Source organism: Acinonyx jubatus, chromosome B4 (assembly GCF_027475565.1).
Source record: "Acinonyx jubatus isolate Ajub_Pintada_27869175 chromosome B4, VMU_Ajub_asm_v1.0, whole genome shotgun sequence".
NCBI classification, from domain to species: Eukaryota; Metazoa; Chordata; class Mammalia; order Carnivora; family Felidae; genus Acinonyx; species Acinonyx jubatus.
In genome coordinates this window covers 43,165,639-43,190,302 of record NC_069387.1, presented here as the reverse complement: position 1 = coordinate 43,190,302, position 24,664 = coordinate 43,165,639, and the positions used below count along the sequence as shown (strand labels likewise).

General features: G+C 37.7%; 1 protein-coding gene across 3 annotated transcripts; it reads left to right on the top strand.

Moving 5' to 3' along the window:
- The first annotated feature begins 270 nt into the window (after positions 1 to 270).
- Positions 271 to 23,156, top strand: CLEC2B (C-type lectin domain family 2 member B). 3 transcript variants are annotated; one of them, XM_053225805.1, is made up of 6 exons: positions 271 to 567; positions 2,772 to 2,980; positions 7,481 to 7,579; positions 10,514 to 10,677; positions 15,526 to 15,629; positions 17,117 to 23,156. In XM_053225805.1, the coding sequence occupies exons 3-6, from the start codon at positions 7,501 to 7,503 to the stop codon at positions 17,223 to 17,225; spliced, it is 456 nt and encodes a 151-aa protein (XP_053081780.1). In that variant the 5' UTR covers positions 271 to 567; positions 2,772 to 2,980; positions 7,481 to 7,500; the 3' UTR covers positions 17,226 to 23,156. The 3 variants fall into 3 exon arrangements, with proteins under 3 accessions (XP_053081780.1, XP_014917278.2, XP_053081781.1); XM_015061792.3 differs by lacking the exon at positions 2,772 to 2,980 and having other exon boundaries at positions 276 to 567; positions 17,117 to 23,154; XM_053225806.1 differs by lacking the exons at positions 271 to 567; positions 2,772 to 2,980 and adding an exon at positions 3,004 to 3,151.
- The last annotated feature ends 1,508 nt before the right edge of the window (positions 23,157 to 24,664 follow it).

Sequence of the window (24,664 nt, the reverse complement as noted above, 5' to 3'; positions counted from 1 at the left end):
AAAACACAGCTTTCTTATCTTTAATTTCATCACCTTTAAGACAGTCTTTCTAAACACAGGATCATCGAGACAGAATGACTTAAATCATGCCTTTTAATCAATTAATATTCTTATCTCCCATGGCCCTGGAAGGATGCTAGTTAGGTGCTGCTCTTGAAACAATTGAAAAATAGCCTCTGGAATATTTTTTTGTTCGAATGTTTCGATGGGGCTCCCCTGTTGAGAAAGTCAGAATCTATGAGTTTGTTACTTCTTTACGGTTTAGTTAACTTCCTCCTTCTCTAGTAATGGTTGTTTTTTTTTTTTTTCATTTTACAGGAAGATATTGTGGTGAGAAGACAGCAGTTTGACTCAATCATAGATGAGCTGTTAACTTTCATTTTGTTTTTCCAAAGTAGAGTAACCGTAGTGTGAAGCTGCTATAAAAGGAAAATAAATAGACAAATAATAACATTTTTACACTAAATTTAAAACTTTGAAGACAGGTTTTGGATGGGATGACACAAAGCTCCCCTGTAGTTACCCAGACTGCTGGCAGCAATCAAGGAACTGACGAAAAGAAACAAGGTAAGGACATTCACAATTGTTCAGAACGAAGGTTATTTATGAAAATTCTGACATGCAGTGTTAAACAAAGCCTTCAAAGGCATGAAGTGGATTTTGTTGCTTTTTTCCCCATCAAGGCAGAAAAATCCTTTTTTGGGCTACCGTCTCCATAAAATGAAAATTGTGATGACAAAATTCAGATTTGCCATGGACTGTTTTGACTTCTTAAAGGGAGATCGACTTATCTTATCTGAACTGATAGTGGCGAGGGATTAACCACAGCTTAAACCTGTTCAAGATTTCATTTCATTTTTACTAAGTATTTAATAAAACCACTACTGGAGAAAATGTTAAATTTGATCCATGTCCACATTCAACATGCAGAATGCAGACACAATAGGAAAAGTCTGGCCAATTTTTCTCGTGTTTTAACAGTGAGTGGAGTCAAGATAAATTGGACTCTGGGGGTGCTTAAGAGCAGAAAGTAGCCTCCTCTCCCGCTCTCATTGAAACAATTGCTAGTGCTCGGACATCCTTGAAGATGTCTCTGGCAACCTTACACAAGATAAGAAAAGAAAATGTACCTAAAAAAAACAAGAACTAGAAAACCACTTGGGAGCTTTGGATGCACTAAATAGCAAGTTTGGAATATGTAAGATCTAAAGTCTAAATCTAGCAGAAAAAGCTTTCAAAGTTATTTCAACAGGGGTCATAAAAAAGGTGAAGAAGAGAGGCAATGAAACGAAAATGCAGTAAATACAACAATGGATGGTTTCGAGATGATGGTGGGTTTTGAACACTTGCCATTTAATTTCTTCCAACCTACTAGTTTATGCAGAAATCTAAAGTGCTGCAGTTCATAGTAGAATGCGTAAATACTTTATTCCTCTTTTTTTGACAATGTAATCATTTTGTCTAAGGTTAGATCAAAGAGGGTTGGGGACAATGGGATCAAATATTAGCTGATCACATGAAAATATTGGAACCAAAAGTTTTACAGAAAGCTTTCTAGCCACTCATCCACTCAGTGTTAATTTCTATCTTACATCTCAAACAGTGTGAATTTACACATTTTATGTATAAATAAATTTTATATATTATGTATATTATGTATATGCACATAAATATATATAATCTATACATTATGTATATTATATATTACATATATTTTATGTATTATGTATATGTACAAAATATTATGTATATTCTGTAATTTACTACATAATATTATATATATTATATTTAACCTATATAGATGCATAGTTTGAACTTCAAAACGCCCTTGTTAAATTTAGTGCCTGAGACAATTTATTTTTAAATATTTTATTTTTTCATTTTTCTTTTACTCGTTCCGCTTGTTGGTAATTTATGATTTTTTTCTATAGCTGTCAACTAGGGAAAAGGGAATTTTATTTGGTTTTACATTTATTGGTCACCCTATATCTTTCCTCTTATCTCTCCTTGGAGAAAATTAGAGATGATTTTAGTATATGCGCTGCGGAAGACAGCTTGAAGATCGGGCTCAGAAACTGAAACTAATTACTTGAGTCCGTGAAACTTTTCTATGGGGAAAGTAATTGGAATCCTTAGCTGTTTAGATTACAATAAGGATGAGTGTAAAACTATTTTAGTTACATTTATCAATTAAATAGGTTTTTGCCGAGTTACCCTGGGATGTTATCTGTTTCTTACATTCCTTTGTTGAACAGACTATGAGGGCTGAGCAATTTCTTTGAAATTCATCTCTCAATACTAAATTCATAGCAGGAAGGAAACATTTTCAGGGGTTTTTTTGTTTGTTTTTTGGATAATTTGAGAGAGAAGGAACTTCTAAAATGAAAGCTATTTAAATTCAACGTAGAAAATTAGATTTTAAGGCTCAGGAAATGAATAGATTAATTAGAGAATAAACAGGTAGCATGTTTAAATATGTACCTGCATATTCAGAAGTGCAATAAATGTCCAATTCATTAGTGCCTTACATCAAACGAAATGCCACTCCAAGTCTCCATCCCGATGAGCTGGCAGGGCATTTAATCTTTGCCAATTGGTGGTATTGAGAAAGTTGGGGGGGGGGGGGGAGGGGGGAGGGAGGTACTTCCAGGGTTATGTGAAGTTTCCCAGCTTTAAGGCAACATAGAAGCATCAAGAGTCTTGAGTCACTCCTTTTCTCTGATTATTTGTGACCAGATAGATCCCAACAGTGGTTAGCCTTTTGATTTTAGTCCTGCTAATTCTGTGCTACGCCTAAAACAAAAGCCACACTGTTTCTTTACCACATTCATGGCGCCGACATCTTTATTGACGCTGATATGGTCTGCCCACGGGATCTGACGTTGTCACATGCACCACAAAGTTACATCGTCTACCAACTCTGCCCTGGAAAGGACTCTGGTGTCATAATGCAAATTAGCATTTCTAATAGTATCAGGAGGTACGTGCCCTTCTTTCTTTGTGTTGGCTTCAGAGGCATTTCCTCTTTTTAAAACTCCTCCATGATTCTTGGATTCAGCCACTTAAAAAGCTAGATTTTTTTTTTTTTTTTTTTAATGAAGGGTCATTGATTTCAAGCAGCTTCGCGTTTTTTCCGGCAATCATTCTGGAGGTAAGGATTCCAAAGAGCCTGGCTACCCACTTAAAATAATAAGTTACGTTTTAAAAATTCCACTTAGGGGCACCTGGGTGGCTTGGTCAGTTAAGCGTCCGACTTCAGCTCAGGTCACGATCTCGCGGTCCGTGGGTTCGAGCCCCGCGTCGGGCTCTGGGCTGATGGCTCAGAGCCTGGAGCCTGTTTCAGATTCTGTGTCTCCCTCTCTCTCTGCCCCTCCCCTGTTCATGCTCTGTCTCTCTCTGTCTCAAAAATAAATAAACGTTAAAAAAAATTTTTTTTAAATAAAAATTCCACTTAATATTGAGGTAAATAGTTTTCACACACACCACAAGATAAATAAAATATGGAAAGATGGGAGAGCTATAACATGAGAAAAAAAAATACCACAAGCTTTCTTTTAGCTACTTACTACGATAAGCCTGACCTTCTGAAAACATATCAACATATATATTCTTTAATTAAAGCCAGAAAGAAAGATAGTGTCACTTAATGGATGAGGAGATAATAGGCCCACAATAGGTAAGAAAATAAATTTATACGCCAGAAACCTTTGATCAAGATTTTGAACCTGAGGCTCTTTCGTCCACTCTGCCAATTCCCAGACAAACAGAATGGCATGGTGACATGTTGACTTAGTTGATGACAGAGAAAAAGGAGAAAACGACCTCTTTTCTTGACACCTGACACTTAAAGAAAACTAATAGGGAAACAGGGAAATTCATGAGGTAGCACTTGCAAGGTGATCACAACCCCATTAGATAGAACGTGGACTCAAGTTCTGAACTACGGCATATGCAGAACCAAAAGGTTGAAAAGACAGACGTGCGTTTTGTTTCTTCCCTTTTGGACTTTTGCCGCACTGGATGTAGGGTCATTTCTCTTACCTAGAAATCTCTCCATTTGTACTTCAGACCACACCCCTCTGCCCTCTGCGAGAATTTTTTTTTATGTTTATTTGTTTATTTTTGAGAGACAGAGAGACAGTGTGAGTGGGGGAGAGGCGGAGAGAGAGGGAGACACAGACCCTGAAGCAGGCTTCAGGCTCTGAGCTGTCAGCCGAGACCCCCGACCCATGAACGGTGGGATCATGACCTGAGCCGAAGTCGGACGCTTAACTGGCCGAGCTACCCAGGCACCCTGAGAATTCTTCTTTTTAATTTAATTATTCCCTCTCCCTCCTGCCTGCGTTGACAACCTATCCCTTCCATGTTAACCATCCCCAAATGCATGGAAACTTTAAGTGGTGCATCTTTTTTTTTTTTTTTTTTTTTAAATCCTACAATAACCGCTCATCTCATTCTGACTACCTACCTCTTCGCTTCCTCTAATTCCCACAGCACAAGTTTTTGGAATCCACCTGCTGATTTCACTTCCTTACTTCCAGCAGTCTAACATTCTTCTGTATGACTCTGAGACCACTCTATCAAGGATACCAGTGGCCTCCAAGGGTTCTATTTTTGCTTCTATCTCCACAGCTGCCACCCCTGTTTAAGAGATCACCGTAACTTGACTTGTCAGAGTTATAGCTCCCCAAATAGTCTCTCGGCTCACGAGTCATAGGGAACTTTAAAAACATAAAGGTGGCAACGCCAAACACCTACCTAAAACAATTCAGTGGCTTCCTGTTACACTTTGAAGAAACTCAAGCTCTTTCGCAGGGGTTTCAAAGCTGAGCATCATTTTCCTTCTACCTAGTTGCAATCCTCTGCTACTTCGGGCTCTATCACATGGGTTACTTTGCCACATTCTTTTCAAGTTTTCCTGATTCAAGGCCCTGGCATTTGCAGTCTCTTTGCTTAAAAGGCGATTTCTGGTTTATTTCACATAAATGGCCGCTGCTCATGTTCTCTGTCCAGGTGCTAATGTCATTTCCACAGAATGGCGCTCCTGGCTACCTTTCCCTGTCATTTTCCCTTTTATCAATCAGAGCATCCCGTTTATTGCCTTCCCACACTTGTTGCAACTTGCAACTTTTAAATTCGGTTTCATCAGTTTCCTGGGTCTGTTTCACCAAATATAAGTTCTAGGAGGGCAGAGATTATGCATGTCTCGTGTGGACTATTAAATTTATGGAAACTAGCACATCGTAGGCCATTACTAAATATTTGGCAAAGAATGAACAAAAAACCAAACACAATGCTGGTTCAAAAGTGATGCATTGTAGATACTACAGTCCTTGCTGACTGCAGAGCTTTTGAAATTGCGGATGCTCAGAAGAAATGCACAGCTAACGACCAGACTTTTCAGAAATTTGGCAGAAATCCACGAAGTTAGACATAATTCCCCATTATCTTTCTCACAGAGTTGAAATAATAACACTTTGGTGGCTCAGAAACAATGCTAGTTTTCTCTTTGTTGCAGTCCCTCTCCCTCCTCACGGTACTTAAAAAAAATACTTTATTATGAATTTCTATGAGTACCAATATCTTCATATGTTACTCATGATGGTGTAGATTACTGCAGTACTTGTGGAAGAACATTTAATTGATATACGCCAATTTGCTTATTGTTGAATTTTTTTTCTTAAGGTAATTAGACAAGTATGTGAGATATTTAAACTATGCTCATGCTAGTTCTGCATAAAACTGAAAAGGGTGGGGCAGCCTAAATACCCATCAGAAGACTTTTATTTTTTTCAACAGCATAACTACATGAAAGTATTATCAGCCATTAAAATTATGCTGTTAAAAGGGGTGCCTGGGTGGCTCAGTTAAGTGTCTAACTTCAGCCCAGGTCACGATCTCCGGTTGTGAGTTCGAGCCCCGTGTTGGGCTCTGTGCTGACAGCTCAGAGCCTGGAGCCTGCTTGGGATTCTGTCTCCCTCTCTCTCTGCCCCTCCCCTGCCTGTGCCATCTCCCTCTCTCAAAAACAAATAAACCTTTAAAAAATCCCATAAAGTAAATAAATGTCAAATTATTCTTTTACTTACGTATAAATTTAGCCATTGCTCTGAATGAACAACCACCCCCAAATTTTCGTGGTTTAAGACAACCCTTGTATTGCCTGTGGTTCTATGGTTTAGACATTCAGTAGGAATGTCTCCTGTCCCCTCTGTTATGCTGGGCTCCAGAACAGTGAAAGTAGAAATTCTAAAGTCCCATAAGCACTGGGCTCTGAAATTTCAGTTCTCTTCTACCACCGTCTTGGTTAAAACAAAGCATTAGGCAATTCATATTCAAGGGTTGGGAAACACTGTATATCTTTTGATGACAGGAGCAGCAAAATGTGGCAAAGTGATGGGGGGCACAGGGGGACATGATTCACTGGGGGGGGCCATTCTTAATGGTCAACCACACATGAGAAGAACCAGTTGTTAACCGAAAACATTAGAATATAAAACAGTGGGTACATGATGATGGCACTCGTTTAAAATTGTGTGTTTGTGGGAGATGTTGTACATGTGAAACTATGGATAGAAGGATGTTAACCCAAAAGATGATGCTGGTTATCTCCACGTAGTATAAATTGATATGTGCTTTAAATGTAATATCTTTCACTCATCCACAAAGGAAAAACAGTTCATTCAACAACAGAACAGTTCTTCACTAGGTGGAAAAGATAGGAACGATAAACGCCCTCCATAAGTATGCCCGTCTATTAAAGTAACTCCTGTAATTTTTAGAATTTAATAAAACTTTACAATAAGGGCAGATACTTTCTAATCATACAAAATAATACAAGATACAAGTGTTTTATTTCAAAAAACCTATATGCCATTTTTCCCCAAATGGGCACTCATAAAAGAAAAACAATTCTTCACTGAATATTTATTCTGTTCTCCTGACTTTGCAGAGGAGGAACTATCAGACCAAAACAAAACAAAACAAAACAACCTGCCTTGTCAAAGTTCCCTTTGCTTGTCTGTAGCGGAAAGCTCAATTCCAAATCTTCATGAACTTTCATGTATGACATACTATCTATCCTTTAAAGCAAAGTTTTCATTAGTTAGAAAGTAGAATTTCTTAGAAATATTTAAGGACTGTTAGGATGTGCTGATATTGCACCATAGAAGAAAGATACTGAAGGCCCTGGGGGTGGCTCCAGGCCTAAAGAAATTCTACCCTAAACAATTCTACCTATTTGATTCCTTGGACTATAGCAGTAAAATCCACGGCATGGTAACACGTGGAGTGAATGTAACGATCCTAAGACATTTCAAAAAAAACCAAGGTTGTTGTTGTTTTCTACATAACACGCAGAAAGAGTATGTTTGTGTCATCTTGTGAAATATCAGAATAAATTGTCTAAAGAAGTTTGTTAGTTATGATTATGAATACAAATTTCATATTTCTTTTACCTGTCTCTAAATACAACTTTTTTCAGGTGTTAAGGACAAGTATAAGATGACTCGTTTAAAGTGCGTTTTAGTGACAATATTATCCAGCACCATCCTTTTTCTTCTTCTTCTAATTAGTTTAATGGGTGAGTAAATTACATTTTTTTATGTCTTTACTTATTTTTTTCTCTCTTAGGGCTTCCTACTGAACAATCATTTTCTTTTCTGCCTCATTCATGATCTTTTCTCATTATTCTCACTCTTTTCCCATTATTCATGATCCGTAAGGAGTATCAATGAATGGATTGTTATGAATTACATGACCTACATAAAGCATTGGGAGACACAAAAATGATGAAGACGAAATCGTTCACCCGAATAATCTCACATTCCATCCAACATTCCCATACCAATGGCAATCACTATCTTGATTTCTGTTGCATAAGTTGGTTTTGCCCATTTAAGCATTTTTCTATGAATAAGATCATGCAATTTTTATGTATTCTCTGCATCTTGTTTCCTTTGTTCCACATCATGTTTGTAGGATTTTTTCGTGATATAACATGTAGCAAAAGTTCATTGACTCATTGAATGGGGTTGGAAAAATGTTCATGCAAAGAACCAGAGAGTAAATAAATTTGGTTTTGTTAGCCATACAATCGGTATTGCAAGTTCTCCATTCTGCATTTGTGGTATGAAAACATTGCCCATGACGCACAGACAATTGAGCTTGTCTGTGTTTCACTGAAATTAGACACGGAAATTTGAATATCGTATAATTTTCACATGTCACAAAATATTATCCCTCTTTTAATTGCTTTGATTTTTCTATTATTTTTTACTGTTGACTAATTTAAAATGTAAAAACCTTTTCATCTCTGATTTTGGCTTCAGGTTGTACTTTTCAGATCCTTGCTATAGAGTATTTCATGCTCTATATCAATCACTCTATTTTGACGGACATTCAGGTTGGGCCACATTTTGACTACTGCAAATGATGCTGCTTTGAACATCTTTACACATTTAGTCTTTTAGGGGTTAGTGGATATTGTGTGGGATATACTTATGAGAAGAATTATTAAGCCATGGAATATGCATAGGTCAGTTTTAGCAAATATTTCCGTAGATAGTAGATAGTCCAGCCCAAAGCGTAAGAGAATGCCAGTTTTTTTTTAACATACTGGTCAACACTTTGTTCCCAATTTTACCCATTTTTGGCATTCTGATAAGTGTGTGTTGATACTTTATTGTGACTTTAATCGACATTTTCCTGATGACCAATACTGTTAAACTCCTTGTCATATTTATTGCTCACTTAGCCACAGTATTTTGCGATGGGTATATTCAGGTACTTGGTCCATATTTTTGTTGAGTTACCTCCTTGGTTTTTGTTTGATTCATAGTGTTATTTAGTATAGTAGATAAAAATATTTTGTAAATGTCTTCTACTATGTCAATATTGTAAGTACAGTAAAAATATTCTTTAACTATGAAGCTTAAGTTTATTTTCTGTATGATATCTTCCAATGAATGGAAGTTCTTAATTTTTAGACAATTTTAATCTAAAGATTTATTTTCTTGGGACACCTGGTTAGCTCAGTCAGTTAAGCGTCTGACTTCACCTCAGGTCATGATCTTGTGTTTAAGAAACAAAACAAAAAAAGGGAAAGAAATGGGAGGGAGAGAGAGAGAGAGAGACAGAGAGAGAGAGAGAAACCAAGCAATAGACAATTATAGAGAATAAACTGATGGTGATCAGAGGGGAGGGAGGTGGGGGATGGGTTAAATAGGTGGTAAGGGTTAAGGAGTGCACGTATCATGATGAGCACAGGGGGATGTATGGAAGTATTCAACTACTATATTGTACACCTGAAACGAATGTATGTTAACTAACTGGAATTAAAATTTAAAAAAAAAAAAGAAAAAGGTGTTAAAGCTTTCACCTTCTATAGGTGCCTGGCATCAGGTGACTGTAGGTGATAATTTAATTGTTTTACCTTCATATATCATCAGCATCCCATTTACAACTGGTGTTTGAATCCATGCCTCTAAAGAGAATCACATGGACAATTAATACTCATCCTTAAGGTTTTGTTCCTTTAGACCCATTTTTGGTACCAAAAACTGATTCAGTCTGGGTGCTTTCAAGAAAATAGTCTCGGAAAATGTTAGAACAGGACTTTAATATGAGAATTAGGGATAACATGGCTGTGGAAGGAGCTGGGGAGGGATGATCTGGAAAGCTGTGTAGCTGGAGGAGGAATAATTACTGATGACTTTGGCTTAAAGCATTAATGTGTTTGGAGAACCTAGAGATTTGGGGAAAGTCTAAAAATACATATAACTGTCAAGAGTACCAAAGGCAAACTCATTAAAAAGCTTGGGATGACCCGTTGGAATGAGCACTGGTGTTGAATGGAAACCAACTTGACAATAAATTTCATATTTAAAAAAATAATAAAATAAAGCAAAAAATACTACAAAAAAATAAAAAAGGCTTGGGACGTTCCTATGCCCTATGTCTCTGAGAATAATGGCTCTGCCCTACTTCCTCCTTCAAAATCTCATGTAGAGTCTTTTCAATGGTTAACTCAGAGCCATAGAGTGATGGCGATACCTAGTTGACAATAAGCAGTCAACACACATAGTGTTAATTTTGTATTCTGTTTTATTATTTTCATTGCTTCCTTAGAGGTTAAAACATGTGTCCTCCATTGTAACAGTCTAATATAAATTAGTATTTTTATTACCCCAGATAATGCTAGGATTTCATTATATTTCACTTGCCCCAAGACGGTAAAGGTGACTTAACACAGATAAACTCACACTAGTAGCCCCGTGAAGGCTGATGCATTACTGGGGTAGGAGTTGAAAGGAATATCAGCATCCTGTCAAATCCTGAACTGCTATCTTTTCAACTAACGTGACATTTGTTTTTCACCTTGTTGTGTGATAGATGTGCAATTCTGGTCGTGATCATGACCTTTAACCTCATGACCTTGTCTTCCCCAATTGATCTCAAAATACGGTGGCATAGTGTTTCATCTGGTCTTTGATATATGTGTCTGTCTCATTTCCAGCTACACAATGTCCGCGTACTCATCATTTCTGCCCAGATGATTGGATTGGCTTCCAAAAAAAATGCTATTATTTCTCTAAAGAAGAAGGGGATTGGAATTCAAGTAGACATGACTGTATCACTCGAGGTGCAGACCTAACTATCATTGACACGACAAAAGAAATGGTAATTTAATGCACCATTCTTACAAAATTTCTTAAGAAGGGGCATTCAAATGATATGATAATGTAAATTTTTTTCACACATGCCTGTCTGTGAAGAAGATGTTTAGAACATGCCATGTGAGATGAAGTTGGAAAACCTGCTGATGTTCGGTTTGAATAGTGTTAAGACTTAACATCAAGCAATAGAGTTGACAGCTATGTTTATATTTTAAGGAGTATAAATAGAATAACTTCACAAAATTTGGAATCCTTTTATTGTTTTTAAGTTATTTATTTATTGAGAAAAAGAGAGAGAGAGTGCATGAGCAGGGTAAGGACAGAAAGAGAGGGAGAGAGAGAGAGAGAATCCCAAGCAGGCTTCAACCTCGGAGCCCGACATGGGGCTCAAACCCATGAACCGCGAGATGATGACCTGAGCCGAAACCAAGAGTCGACACTTCACCAACTGACCTACCCAGTTGCCCCTGGGATCCTTTTAAAAGCCAACACTCCACAAACACATAATTGTTTCACAAAGGATGGGATTCTCCAGGCTACCCCCTTTGAGGAACCTTCCTCTGACTTCTCAGTCTTGCTTTGCTGTCTGTCTCTGAGTTCCCTTAGTAGCTTTCGTTGGAGCACTCACAACCAGCAGATGTGATGGAAAGTTTTCTTAGATTGAAGCACGGGCTTCCAGTGAACACACACTGTGTTTTATCTGAAATTGTTGCATTTGCTATACCACAAAGGCAGGTACAAATTAAAAGCTTTATGGATCTTTGTTTAATAAATACTGATTTACATGGCAAAAATCCCAGGAGGGAAAGAAATCTCCAAGAATTTTAATAAAGGATTGCAAAACTACATACTTCTGCACTTGTGAAATCCACTCTTTCCCTGAATCATGTATGCAATAAGCAAATGCTTTTACTCCTGTTTAGTCTTTTTAAAAGCCAAGGGGTCAAGGGGCGCCTGGGTGGCTCAGTGGGTCAAGTATCAGACTCTTGATTTTGGCTCAGGTCATGATCTCACAGTTGGTGAGTTCGAGCCCCAAGGACTCTGTCTGCACTGTCAGTGTGGAGCCTGCTTGAGCTTCTCTCTCTCCCTCTCTCTCTGCCCCTCCCCTGTTCTTCCTCACTCTCTCTCAAAATAAATGAATAAACTTAAAAAAAAAAGTGAATGGTCAAGATATGATTTCACTCATGTGTGGAATCTAAAAAAAAAAAATGGGGGGGGCACCTGGGTGGTTCAGTCAGTTAAGCATCTGACTCTTGATCTCAATTCAGGTCATGATCTCACAGTTCGTGGGATCGAGCCCCCCATGAGGCTCTGCACTAATGGCATGGAGCCTGTTTGGGATTCTCTCTCTCCCTGTCTCTCTGCCTCTCCCATGTTCATGCTGACTCTCTCTCAAAATAAATAAATAAACATTTAAAAAAATAAATAAATGAATAAACAAAAAGCAGAAGCAGACCTAGAAATATGAGAACAAACTGATGGTTGCCAGAGGGGAGGAGGATGGGAGGGCTGGGCAAAATGGGTGAAGGAGACTGGGAGATCCAGACTTCCAGCTACGGCATGAATAAGTCATGGGAATAGGAGGCACAGCATAGGAAATATAGCCAATGATATTGTAATAACCTTGTATGATGACAGACGATAGCTACACTTGTCATGAGTATCGCATAATGTATAAACTTATTGAGTCACTACGTTGTACTCCCGAAACTATGTAACAATGTATACCAACTATCCTCAAATAAAAAAAAAAAATTAAGGGTCAATATAAGAAGAAATATAACTTGAATAATGCACAATTAAAAAGGGTTTACAATGTAAAACAGCACAGCATGGCATTTAAAATTGTTAAGAGAATTTTCTTACTTCTGTGGGGAACAAAATATATTTCTGCCCTCTACCTGAGATTGGTTCAAATTCAAATGGGTGCAAACCAGACTGGGGCAATTTACAGATCAATGCGAAGACACTCAACTTTTGTTTGCAACAAAAGGTAGAGAAATCTGAATAAAAAAAAAAAACTAGGTACATTAAGAGCAGACACAGCAAATCAACAAGTTAGATGCTGACCTAAATTAATAGGAAGAGCACCCTTAGTCAGTAGTTTCACTGCCGAATTTTGCAAGACTTTTGCAATGAATGTTCTGGGAAATTCTTAAATTTCCCTTTACAGTTCCTCCGGGGGGGAAAATGTCTAAATCAGCAGCAAGGTGGAAAAATAACGAGTGCTCGTAAAAGTTTTGAGGGACAAAGAAATATCAGGCAAAATATTTTTAGAATCTTCACTCACAGGAATCTTGTCAGCACAGACTAAAAAAAATAGTGAATATCATGGGTCAAAAGCATATCAAAATATTAGGTTTGAACTTAAGAGAAGTCATTAAACATATCTGATAAGAATCATTGCACTTTTTGGATCAAGAAAAGAGACTTTGATCCTACAATTTCCTGGTACATTACCATGTACTACACGATCTGGGCAAGATTTAAGTGACAAACAAAATGAGGTAAAGCAATCTGTGAAGGAGTGATAAAAATAATCTATGGAAGAATTTTAAAGGACTGTTTATTTAAAACAGCTTAATTAGAACATTATATATGCTTACTTAAATTACAAAATGTTTTCTTTAGTTAAAATGAGATGAAGCTTGTTTCATGAAATATTGCTCATATTTATTTCCACTAATGTAGAGTTGTCTTGCATCTTTAACAAGAGGCCACATTGGTATTCCTTTAGTGAGCAAATAATAATTAACATTTTTCATGGATAGGTTTTAGGACACTCACCTCCCTGTTCCCTGTCACTAAGACCACAACTACCGAAACTCATCCAGTTTTCTTCTTTTGTTGTTCTCTTTTCTTTTCTTTTTCTTTTCTTTTTCTTCCTTTTTCTTTTTTTTTTTTTTTTTTTTTTTGGTTGAGAGACAACTTGTGCACATTGGAGGAGAGGCAGAGGGACAGGGAGAGAGAGAATCTCAAGCAGGCTCCACGCTGAGCGTGGGCTCATCACTGGGCTCGATTCTACAACTCTAGGATCATGACCTGAGCCAAAATCAAGAGTTAGAAGTTTAACCCAGGTGCCGCTCAATTTTCCCAATTAGGTGATGACATATATCCTGTTGGTGGTCAATACAGTTATCCTTTCTTGCATTTTTTCTGCCTTTAAACAACCTTTTCCCAAAGCCTAAAATATGAACTGTCCTCTTCTTCCTTGTCCTCTGTATTTATTATGGAATATTCTATTCTTCTCTTCCAGATACACCTCTTAGATAACATCCTATATGCAAGTGCCCCATAAGGATTCAAATACTTCTTTCTTTTAAAATAAAATTTCACTTTGTTTTTATTATAGCCATAATCTTCTCTTTAGCCAGGAAAATATTTTTTAACTCTGTATTTACATAAATTTCTTCAACATAAATGAAACCCTATGAATCCAGGGGCAGTGTTTGATTAATCTGGTTCTTTTTTAAACCCAAAGCTTAGCTCAATGAGAATTTTTTTTTCAAATAAATTTATGAAATGCTGCAGAAAATGGTATATTAAAATGCAAAGATTATTAGTGTCACTGTTATAGATGGGAATGGACCACAGTGTTGTGAACCGTATCCCTTATATTTATCATAGAATTGAAACATGGAGTGATACAATGTCAAGGTTATGGTTTCCCAGATATTTAGTGGCATGATAGATTCAATAACCTTCTATATATAATTCTATGGTAAAAATGCTCCAAGGTAGCAAGAAATTTCAACATTGAATAAGGAGAAAAGGAGAAAAGGAGAAATAGGGTAAAATTATATTTTTTTACCGAATGATCTCATCAGAAATAGAAATTTTGGGGGCACCTGGGTGGCTCAGTCAGTTAAGTGTCCAACTTCAACTCAGGTCATGATCTCACAGTTTGTGAGTTCAAGCCCCACATCGGGTTCTGTGCTGACAGCTCAGAGCCTGAAGCTTGCTTCAGATTCTGTGTCTCCCTCTCTCTCTCCTCTTGCCCCCCCCCACACACTCTCTCTCTCTCTCTCTCAAAAATAAATAAACATTAAATTAAAAAAATAAAAATTTTTGGCAGAAAAAAATTTGAGAATTAAAGGCTAAAGGAATTGGCTATACGAAGGGTGTGTGTGTGTGTGTGTGCACATACGCACATGTGATCATTTTGGGAGAGAATTTGAAGTAAAATGTAACTTTAGAATGAATGTGTTAGTAATTACTGGGAAGTGGGAAAACATTATAATAAATATCTGATGATTAGAAAGGCTGTGCAACATCTTCCTTATAAGGAAAGGAAAAATAAGATAAAAACATGGAGGTAAACCATAAGAGACTCTTAAATGCAAATAACAAACGGAGGGTTGATGGGGGTGGGGAGTCAGGGGGATGGGTAAAACAGGTGATGGGCATTAAGAAGGGCACTTCAGATGAGCACTGGGTATTGTATGTAGGTAATGAATCACTGGGTTCTACCCCTGAAACTAATACTACACTGTATGTTAACTAACTTGAATTTAAATAAATACATATATATTTTAAAGAAAGGCTATGTGAGAAATCACTTGCAAACTCTGGCTTCCAGAAGTTTAAAATTTTAAAATCCTGGAGGAATAGATTTCCATATTGAATATTTATAAATTTGGAATCAAAAAAGGATCTTAAGAAAATTTATCTCACATCTTTGTTTACAGATAAGAAACCTAAGGGTCAGAGGGTAAAATACATTTTTCAAAATCCCATGGCTATTTTTTGGTGACATCTGTTGTCTTGCTCCCCATAAACTGCAAAGCAAGAGGAGCACAATAGTTTGTACTAAAAACTAAAAAAATATATACAATTTATTTTGTCTCTAAAGGATTTTCTTAAGCGATACAAATGCACTGCTGATCACTGGATTGGGCTGGAGATAACAGAAAATCAAACACTACAATGGGTACATGGAACCATGTCTAAAATATGGTGAGTTTCTTTCTTTGGGGAATTATTTAAATTTAGATAGCACAACCCTCTGTAGAGCCTCAGCATTAGCTATATTTCTCTAAAACCCAAGAGTTCGGTATGTGTTGGAAAAATGGGATCGGGAAAATTGTATCATGTATTGAGATCAGTTCAAAGAGTCAATAAGGGAGGTTGGAAATCAGGATCTAAGAGGAAAGGTCTTAGCTGGTTCTTTTGAAAATATGAATGTTGAGATTCATAAACACAGACCAAGAAAAAGCCAAAAATCTTTTGCCTGATTTTAACCTATCTTCTCCAAATTGTACCTATTCTTCAAACTTCATGCTCCCTGTTTGCTGATATCTCTTACAGTTCAAGGTCAACTTACTGTTCATTTTAACTTGAATTTATTTGGGCTTCACATCTTCCATTTTGCAATATAGAAAGCTGGATCTAAAGACCTAAATTTACTGCACACGTGACCTTAGCGTAACAACTCACACGGTGACTGCCAGCTACTTAGCCACTTAGTTTATGTTCGAATTTCCCAACAGCAACACAACGGACATTTTGGACTGAATAATTCTTTGTTGCAGGGAGGGGGTACTGTCCTGTGCATTTGAGGATATGAGCAGTGTCTCTGGCTTCTACTTATTAAGCAATTCCTCCCCAACCTCTATTTTGACAACCCAAAGTGTCTCCAGATGCTGCCAAGTGTCACTTGTGTCTGTGTGTTTGGGGAACAGAAGGCAAGATCCCCCTGGCTTAAGGACTATTGGCTTATATAAACTGATAGGTCCACTGATTACGTAGAACTGTGTTAATGGCAGTTTAACAGGTATAAACTCTTGGAAGAGAGACTGTTACGGTCCAATTTGGTACAGATATCTTCCCCTTAGCAAGAGAAGTCTGTGCCACACCACATTTTTTTTAGGACTCTGGACAGATATTTTTTAAAAAGGGGTCATTGGGCAAGAAGAAATCATAGGAGTTTTTAGAAAAACTGTTTTTATTTATATTTTAGAGAGAGCACAAGTGGGGGAGAAGATGGGGGGGGAAGAGAGAGAATCTTTTTTTTCCCAATGTTTATTTATTTTGAAGGAGAGAGAGAGAGAGAGTGCAGGTGGGGGAGAAGCAGGGAGTGGGGGGGGGGGGTGGGGCAAGAGGTTGGAGGGCGAGGGGGACACAGAATCCAAAGCAGGCTCCAGGCTCCGAGCTGTCAGCACAGGGCCCAACATGGGCTCGAATCCATGAACTGCAAGATCATGACCTGAATGGAAGTCGGACGCTTAACCGACTGAGCCACCCAGGTGCCCCCGAGAGAGAGAATCTTAAGCAGACTCTATGCTCTATGCTCAGTGCAGAGCCAGATGCAGGGCTTGATCCCACGACCCTGGGATCATGACCTGAGCCGAAAGCAAGGGTTGGACACTCAGCAGACTGAGCCACCCAAGGGCCCCCAAGTCACAGGAATTTTTAACACATAGTGTTTAACCCCTTTATCGTAGGTTTCCGGTGAGAGGAAATGAAAAGTGTGCTTACCTCGATAACGATGGTGCGGCAACAGCTAGATGCTACACAGACAGAAAATGGATTTGCAGGATGCAAATGCACTAAATTCAGGTTTTTATAGTGGAATTACAATACAGGTACAATGATCTTTGTAGCTGGTTTTCTCTCCTCCTGTATAAGTTAATTTTCAACACTCTGCTGCTTTAGCCTGATAATACATCTTGATAGTTGTTAAAATAATTTCCTTCAACTTATTTTTCTACTCTTCACATGGCCTGTACCTTTGCTTTTCTGTAACATTTTAGAAGAATCTTGTAATTTCACAGGATCTCTAGGTCAATTTGAGAAGTGTTGTGTGTATTTATGGTATTATTTTTCTATTTATTTTTATGTTTTGTATTGTGTTGGTCTTCTTGAGTGATCTGTAATTTTTCTAATGAGTCGTGAATGTTATTTATTATATGTGCCCATATTGAATGTATCTGATGTTTATGTTATTGCAATTGTATGATTTTATTACTTTTTAAAATAGTTACTTTATATATGGAAATGTAACTGTTTTGGCTATTCTTCTGTTCAACATACATTCTGAAAACGTCCAATTTCTACAATTGGTGGATTCTTTTAAATATTGTAAGACAGCACTTTTATTTTTTCTTATCTTATAACTGTTACTTAATTCTTGTCTAATTAAAATGTGTAGGACTTCCAGGAAAATATTGACAGTGAACATTTTTGATGTGTTTCACATGTTAAGGAAAATGCTTCTAACATTTCAACATTACCAGTGTTTTATCTCAGTGTTTTTTTAATGCACTTTTTTAAGTGAAGGCAGATCTTTTCTCTTCCTGTTTCCTAAAAAAAAAAAAAAAAAAAAAAAAAAGTTTTTATAGAAAGGGACTTTGAATTTTCTTCTGTTTTTTGTTTCCTGCATTTATTTTGATGTTCTTCCTTAATCTTGCAACGTGGTTAATGACACTAGTTCTCTAATATTAAATAACTACTCTGTATTCCTAGATAAAATTTAAATCGGTCATAATGCTATATGGTATTTATTCTAAATTGATTTATTCTGATATTTATTTTTTAATATCTCATATCTAAATTCATGAATGTGATTGCCCTAAAATTTTCTCTGGATAAGCAGGGATCAAGGTTTCAACAAATCAACAAAGACATGATTGGAAGATTGTTGCTTTACCTTTACGGTATAAAATTGCAAATGACAAATTTAATACATCTAAAAAATTATTGACCAGATTTTATGCATATCTTAGATTAGATTCACATTTGTGATCGTCAATGCACCACAGTGCCAACCTTTGAGAGAATCACTGGAAAAGAATATTTATGAAGAATATGGCATGATGATGTAATCAGAATGAAGTAGACAGTGCTAGACATGTGCAAACTCAAGCAGATGCATGTTGTTTCAATTTTTTGTTTGTTTGTTTAAAAATGTGTTTGAGGGGCACCTGGGTGGCGCAGTCGGTTAAGCGTCCGACTTCAGCCAGGTCACGATCTCGCGGTCCGTGAGTTCGAGCCCCGCGTCAGGCTCTGGGCTGATGGCTCAGAGCCTGGAGCCTGTTTCCGATTCTGTGTCTTCCTCTCTCTCTGCCCCTCCCCCGTTCATGCTCTGTCTCTCTCTGTCCCAAAAATAAATAAACGTTGAAAGAAAAAAAAAATTAAAAAAAAATGTGTTTGAAAGGACATTTTTAAGAGCCATGATAGTGTGAATAATAATAGCATTGCTAACTTTTTCTCATGAGGAGTGAAACTAGCCAGGAAAGACACACTTAGCAATAAAGAAGGCAGAGATGGTCCTTGGACCTGGACGGGAAGAAGTGATGTGTGGACACTATTACAAACCTGCTTCCACACTCACTGGACAATAAGCAAATGCATAATCAATCTCCTCTATCCCCTGTTTTGAAGATTTATAGATAAGTCATAATACCTTTCGTGGGCTCGTGAATTCTGTAACACATTTTAATCAAATTGTTTGCTTAAATGGAAGCTCTCCCCACCCACCCCAAAATTCCCAGAATCCGTCAGACTTTACAAGATCAAATATTTATCAGTCAATAATCACACAAGTTCTTTTCAGCTGTAGATCATAATTTTGTTCCATTATTTAATAGTTATTTATACATATTTAATATGAAAAACAGTGAATTCTATTCCATATGGTAGTAGTAATATTTATAAACTTTAGTCATGTGTAGTTTTAATAAAATTTTACTTCCTCTCTCTTATGGCTTTAATTATACCGCCAAGTGGAAGTCCTAACCTTCAGCATCTCAGAAAGTGACCTCATTTGTAAATAGTCATGAAAAATGTAATACAAAATGAAATCATTAGGATGGGCCCAGATCTCTCTAAGACTGGTGTCCTTATAAGAAGTGAAAATTTGGATTTAGTGATGAACACTCACAAAAGGAAGATTATGTGAAGACACATGGAGAAAAAGTGGCCATGTGACTGAAGTGATATATCTATAACACAGGGAATGCCAAGGATTACCAGCTACCAAGAGAAGCCAGAAGTGGCAAGAGAGGATTCTCCTCTAGAGCAGTCTGGGAGAGCATGGACCCTGTAGACACCTTGATCTTGGACTTTTAGTCTCCCCATCTGTGAGACAATAAAATTCTCTTGTTTTAAGCCCCGCAATTTGTGGCACTTTGTCACGGCAGCCCAGCAATCTGATACTTTGTATTATCAAGATCAGCTTATCTCCATTTCTATGTTCCATCTTTCTCAGATATACACCTAAGCTGGGGTGTCCCTTCCTTGTTTCAGGAGACTTCTTTAAATTAAAGAAAATATGTCCTCCCAGCATCTCAGCCTGGTCACATTTGGTTTTATCTACCATTCTGCAAAAGCGGTTCTCATCAAATCATGCCAATCTGTATTTCCATACCCAGTGAAACTGCTTCAGTTACCATGTCACAAGTCCCCTCAAGCAGAATGTAACATTTCTTTTCTATTCATTCCTTCTTTAAATACTGTCTTCCAAGAATTTTTGTGACATCATGTTCCCCTGATTTCTCTGCTGTTTTCAATTTCTGTCTCTGCCAGATTTATTAGTCTTCCTATAGTTTTAGGCTTTTCATCTTCTCTCTTCCTACTCCTCCCTGGGAGAAGGGATCCTTTATACATTAGGGATCAACATCTACTCTAAGGGATCCTAAATTTACATATTCAACAGTGATACTTTCTTTGAGTTCCATATTATCTAACCGTGGACTCCATTTTAACATCTGAATTGTATCTCTTTTCCTCAACCTTTTATTTAAATTCTAGTTAGTTAACATTTAGTGTAGTATTGGTTTCAGGAGCAGAATTTAGTGATTCGTCGCTTACCTACAACACCCAGTGCTCATCACAACAAGTGCCTTCCTTAATACCCATCATGTAGCCCATTCCCCACACACCTCCCTCCATTAGCCCTCAGTTTGTTCTCCATTAAGAGTCTCTTATGGTTTGCCTCTGAATATGTCTATAATTTATCATCTTTCCCTCAAAATATAGCTCTCCTCAGTCCTCTAAATGTAAACACCATCCAACTAAGTGTATAAAAACAGAAACCTGGTTTTACCCTTAACATTGGCTTTGTTCCTCATCTACCATTTGTAGTCAATTTAGTAGGAATAAATAGAAATACTTGGCAGGTAACCCACGAGCAGAACTGTTTGCTGGGTGTGTATTGCTGGGGGAAGAAGGTGTGAATCTGAGATGAAAATTCTTGAAGTAAAGTGATGGTTGAAGGAGTAAATGAAAGAAATACATTCTCAAAACCTAAGCACAATTTAAAATAGTACACCTCTCTTTCAAGAAAGTTAAATTTTTACTGTTCATAATAAATCCTATTAATGTTTATATTTCAATTCACTGCATCTCCAAAGCTTTAATACCAGCCCATCATCTGTTGCCCAACAGTCACCTAAATTAATTCATAACTGGAACACTTCTTCATTTTCCTTTTCCCATATGGTAGCCGGGGTAATGGTACTAAATCTTGAAACTGACCTGGTTACTCTGCTAACTCAAGCTTTTTATTGGCTTCCAATTGCTGTTGACATGAAAGTGAAAATGTGTGACATATAAGACACCTCTTATTTTCCATCATATTTCACATCCTGTTTATCCTTTCTTGGGTCCAGTAACACTACCTTTGCATTTTTAAAAAGTATAACATGCTTATAAATCCAAAAGGTTTTTTTTTCCTATTGGTGTTTTATCTGGGACTTCATGGAAGCTTCCCTCTTCTTCTACCCATTTCTATTCACTTAGATCCAGTTCATTTGTCACACATTTAAAGATGTTTTAGCTAAATTAAGGGACAACATCAGATCCCCCTAAGTTATATCCTCATAAGTGACATGCAACTTTTCTCCACGGTACCTATCAATTGTTATTCAACCAATATTTATTGAGCATCTACTGTGTATCAGACATTGCTTTAAATAATAGGGATAGGATAGGAATCCAAATAGGGAAAAACTCTTGCACATAGAGCTCAAGTTGTAGATGAGGGCCCAGAAAATAAAGTAACATTTTAGAAGGTACAAAGAAAATTGTTTGAACAAAGAAAAAATATATCGTTTTATTTGGTTAATTATTTTATTAGTGTTTATGAATCAGACTAGAACATAAGGGTCAGTTCAAACATGGGGAAAAGAACGGTTACTGGTATTCTGTGGATGTTATTATCATAAAACAAACAACACTGCAAACCAGAAAACCATCATGGTGATCAAGGATACAAATGTCACTTCAAAGCTAACTTTTATGACTAGGTCTGGACAAAGAAATACCCCCAAGATAGAGAATACAAATTGAACAAAACATGAAAATGAGAGTCCACCAAGAAACAAATACAAAAATGAACAGATTGAAGTTCTTATGAAGAATGGGGCACTTACAAAATCTAAAAGCACCTCCTTCCCGCCAAAGCAACGATTGCACTCAACAATATCAACACTGGAAAAGACTTTATTGAGGGTTATTGCGATCAGGGAGATAGGCCAGAACTCAGCCTGAGCTAAAATCTACTGAGAAAAAGAGTAGGATTGTGAGGAATAAGGGAGATGATTCATTTCAGAAAGACGAAATGAAACCTGTGCTGCTCAGTTAGTAAGTTTACAACCTATTTTCCCAGGCTTTGCAACCAGCAGGTGCTAAAGAACTGAAGTCTCTGTGTCGCCTCAAAGAATGTACATCTGTTCCAATCAGACAACTTTTGCCTTACATGGGCACCGGCAACTTCCAGTAAGGCTGTAACCTCTGTAGTACTCAGCCAATGAGGAACCGGGGGCGGGACTTCTCCCTAGGAGATAAATTGTCCGCTGTGACTGCCCCCTAGTGTGCCTTTCCATCACACATGCTCTTGCGAGAACGTCGATGAAAACCTTGTTTCTTTGTGTTAGAGTTTCTGCGTCTTGCCTTTGATTGGGTCAGCGGGCTTATTTCGCACAGGGTTTTGCAGAGCTGGGGTGAAGGAGGGGTCCTACACCATGTGCGTCTGCTAAACAGCTGTACCCAGATGGAAACTAAACCTTTTCAGGTCTTCGTGATAGGCGATAGTTTTAAAACTTGGAGGTAGGTGCCCCCTGAAGTCAGCCTCCTACCTTCCCACAGAATCTAAGAAATAGAGGTGCTACTTTTCTTTTTTTGTTTTGTTGTATTTTATTTTATTTTCTATTTTATTGATTGATTGATTGATTGATTGACTTACTTATTTGATTCTCCAGTTAGTTAACATTCAGTGTAGTCTTGGCTCCAGGAGTAGAACCTGATGGGGTTTTGGAATGGTGGGGGGGAATCCAGAGCCAACTCCAAGAAAGAATTCTTGAGACATTTCTGGCGCATACACACACACACACACACACACACACACACACACAAGATGATTTTATTAAAGCACAGAACCCATGGGCAGGAAGAGCTGCCCCTGGACCATGAGGAGAGACTGGTTATATACTATGGGGCTGGGGGAGGTAAAGTCCAGGGGAAGTTTCCAGGGAGATTTTCATATGTTAAAGAAGACTCCCAGGATCCTTAGAGGCCTAGCTATTGTCAAGCTAAGGTTGTTGTCCTCTCCAGCAAAGCATTCACATTAAGACAGTAGGGAGTTCCTGGAGAAATGTTTTACTCTGCCAGCCTCAAGTTATCATCAGTGGGCTGCAGGCTATAAGGAAATTTAATTTTATCTGCCATTGCCTTCTGCCTTTGTTTTCCACATCAGAACCTAGTGATTCATCACTTACATAGGATACTCAGTGCTCATCCCCACAAGTACCCTCCTTAATACCCATCACCCATTTAACCCACCCCCCACCCCACCCCATCAACCCTCAGTGTGTTCTCTGTATTTGTGTCTTACGGTTTTCCTCCCTGTGTTTACCTTATGTTTCCTTCCCTTCCCCTATGTTCATCTGTCAACTTTCTCAAATTCCACATATGAGTGAAATCATATGATATCTGTCCTTCTCTGACTGGCTTATTTCGCTTAGCATAATTACCCCCGGTCCCACCCACATTGTTGCAAATGGCAAGATTTCTTTCCTGATGATTACACTTCAGAGGAATGACTCTTCCTTCCCTAAGAAAGACATTTCTGGGTTGTGAAACCTTAAAAAGCTTTTTTAAAGATTTACGTTTCAAAAGAGCCGAGAAATATTTCCAACTACAAGTTTTTTTTTGAAGTAAATGGTCTAAAAATGGGGTGGTCAGGGGCTCATAGATAGGAAGAACCAAACTTGTCTCAAAGTCAAGTTTAGTGAAGCTGAAGGGAATGTTAAGGCCATCTTTGTCACTCTCCACAAAATATTAACTAATTACAAAGGGAGAAGAGTCACTTTACACGAAGTCCGGTAGACATCACCTTAACTGGGTGCACAAAGTGAATAGCATCAACAAGGGAACAAATAACTCTGAAAGGATGCAGTGAGAACTTCTCACTGTTTCTGCCAACGAGTCAGAATTTGAATCTACCACAAGGAATAATCAGACAAATTCAAATTAAATAGCATTTTGCAGACTAGCTAGAGGGGCGCCTGGGTGGCTCAGTGGGTTAAGCCTTCGACTTTGGCTCAGGTCATGATCTCACAGTTCGTGGGTCGAGCCCCGCACCAAAGCTCTGTGCTGACAGCTCAGAGCCTGGAGCCTGCTTCGGATTCTGTGTGTGTCTCTCTCTCTGCCCCTCCCCCACTTGCGCTCTGTCTCTCTCTGTCTCTAAAAAATAAATAAACATTAAAAAAATTTTTAAAAAGAGAAGAACCTGCTATAGTATCCAGAAACATCAAGGTTGTGAATAATAAGGATGTCCAAAGAACTCTTCTAGATGGAAGGAGACTAAAGAGACGTACAAACTATATGCAGAAAATGATTCTGAGCTAGATATTTTACTCTAAAGGACATTTTTTTTTAAACAATTGGCAAACCTTAAAGCGAGTCCAAGAATTAGATGGTAGTGCTGGGTCAATGTTAGAGGTGTGTGAATTTTGATCATTTAATTTGTGATTAAGTAGGAAATTTTTTGT

Coding starts and splice junctions, on each gene's coding strand:
- CLEC2B (XM_015061792.3), top strand. CDS start 498: ATGACACAAAGCTCCCCTGTAGTTACCCAGACTGCTGGCAGCAATCAA. Junction 7,580..10,513: donor TCTTCTAATTAGTTTAATGG/GTGAGTAAATTA, acceptor TCTCATTTCCAG/CTACACAATGTCCGCGTACT. Junction 10,678..15,525: donor TTGACACGACAAAAGAAATG/GTAATTTAATGC, acceptor TTGTCTCTAAAG/GATTTTCTTAAGCGATACAA.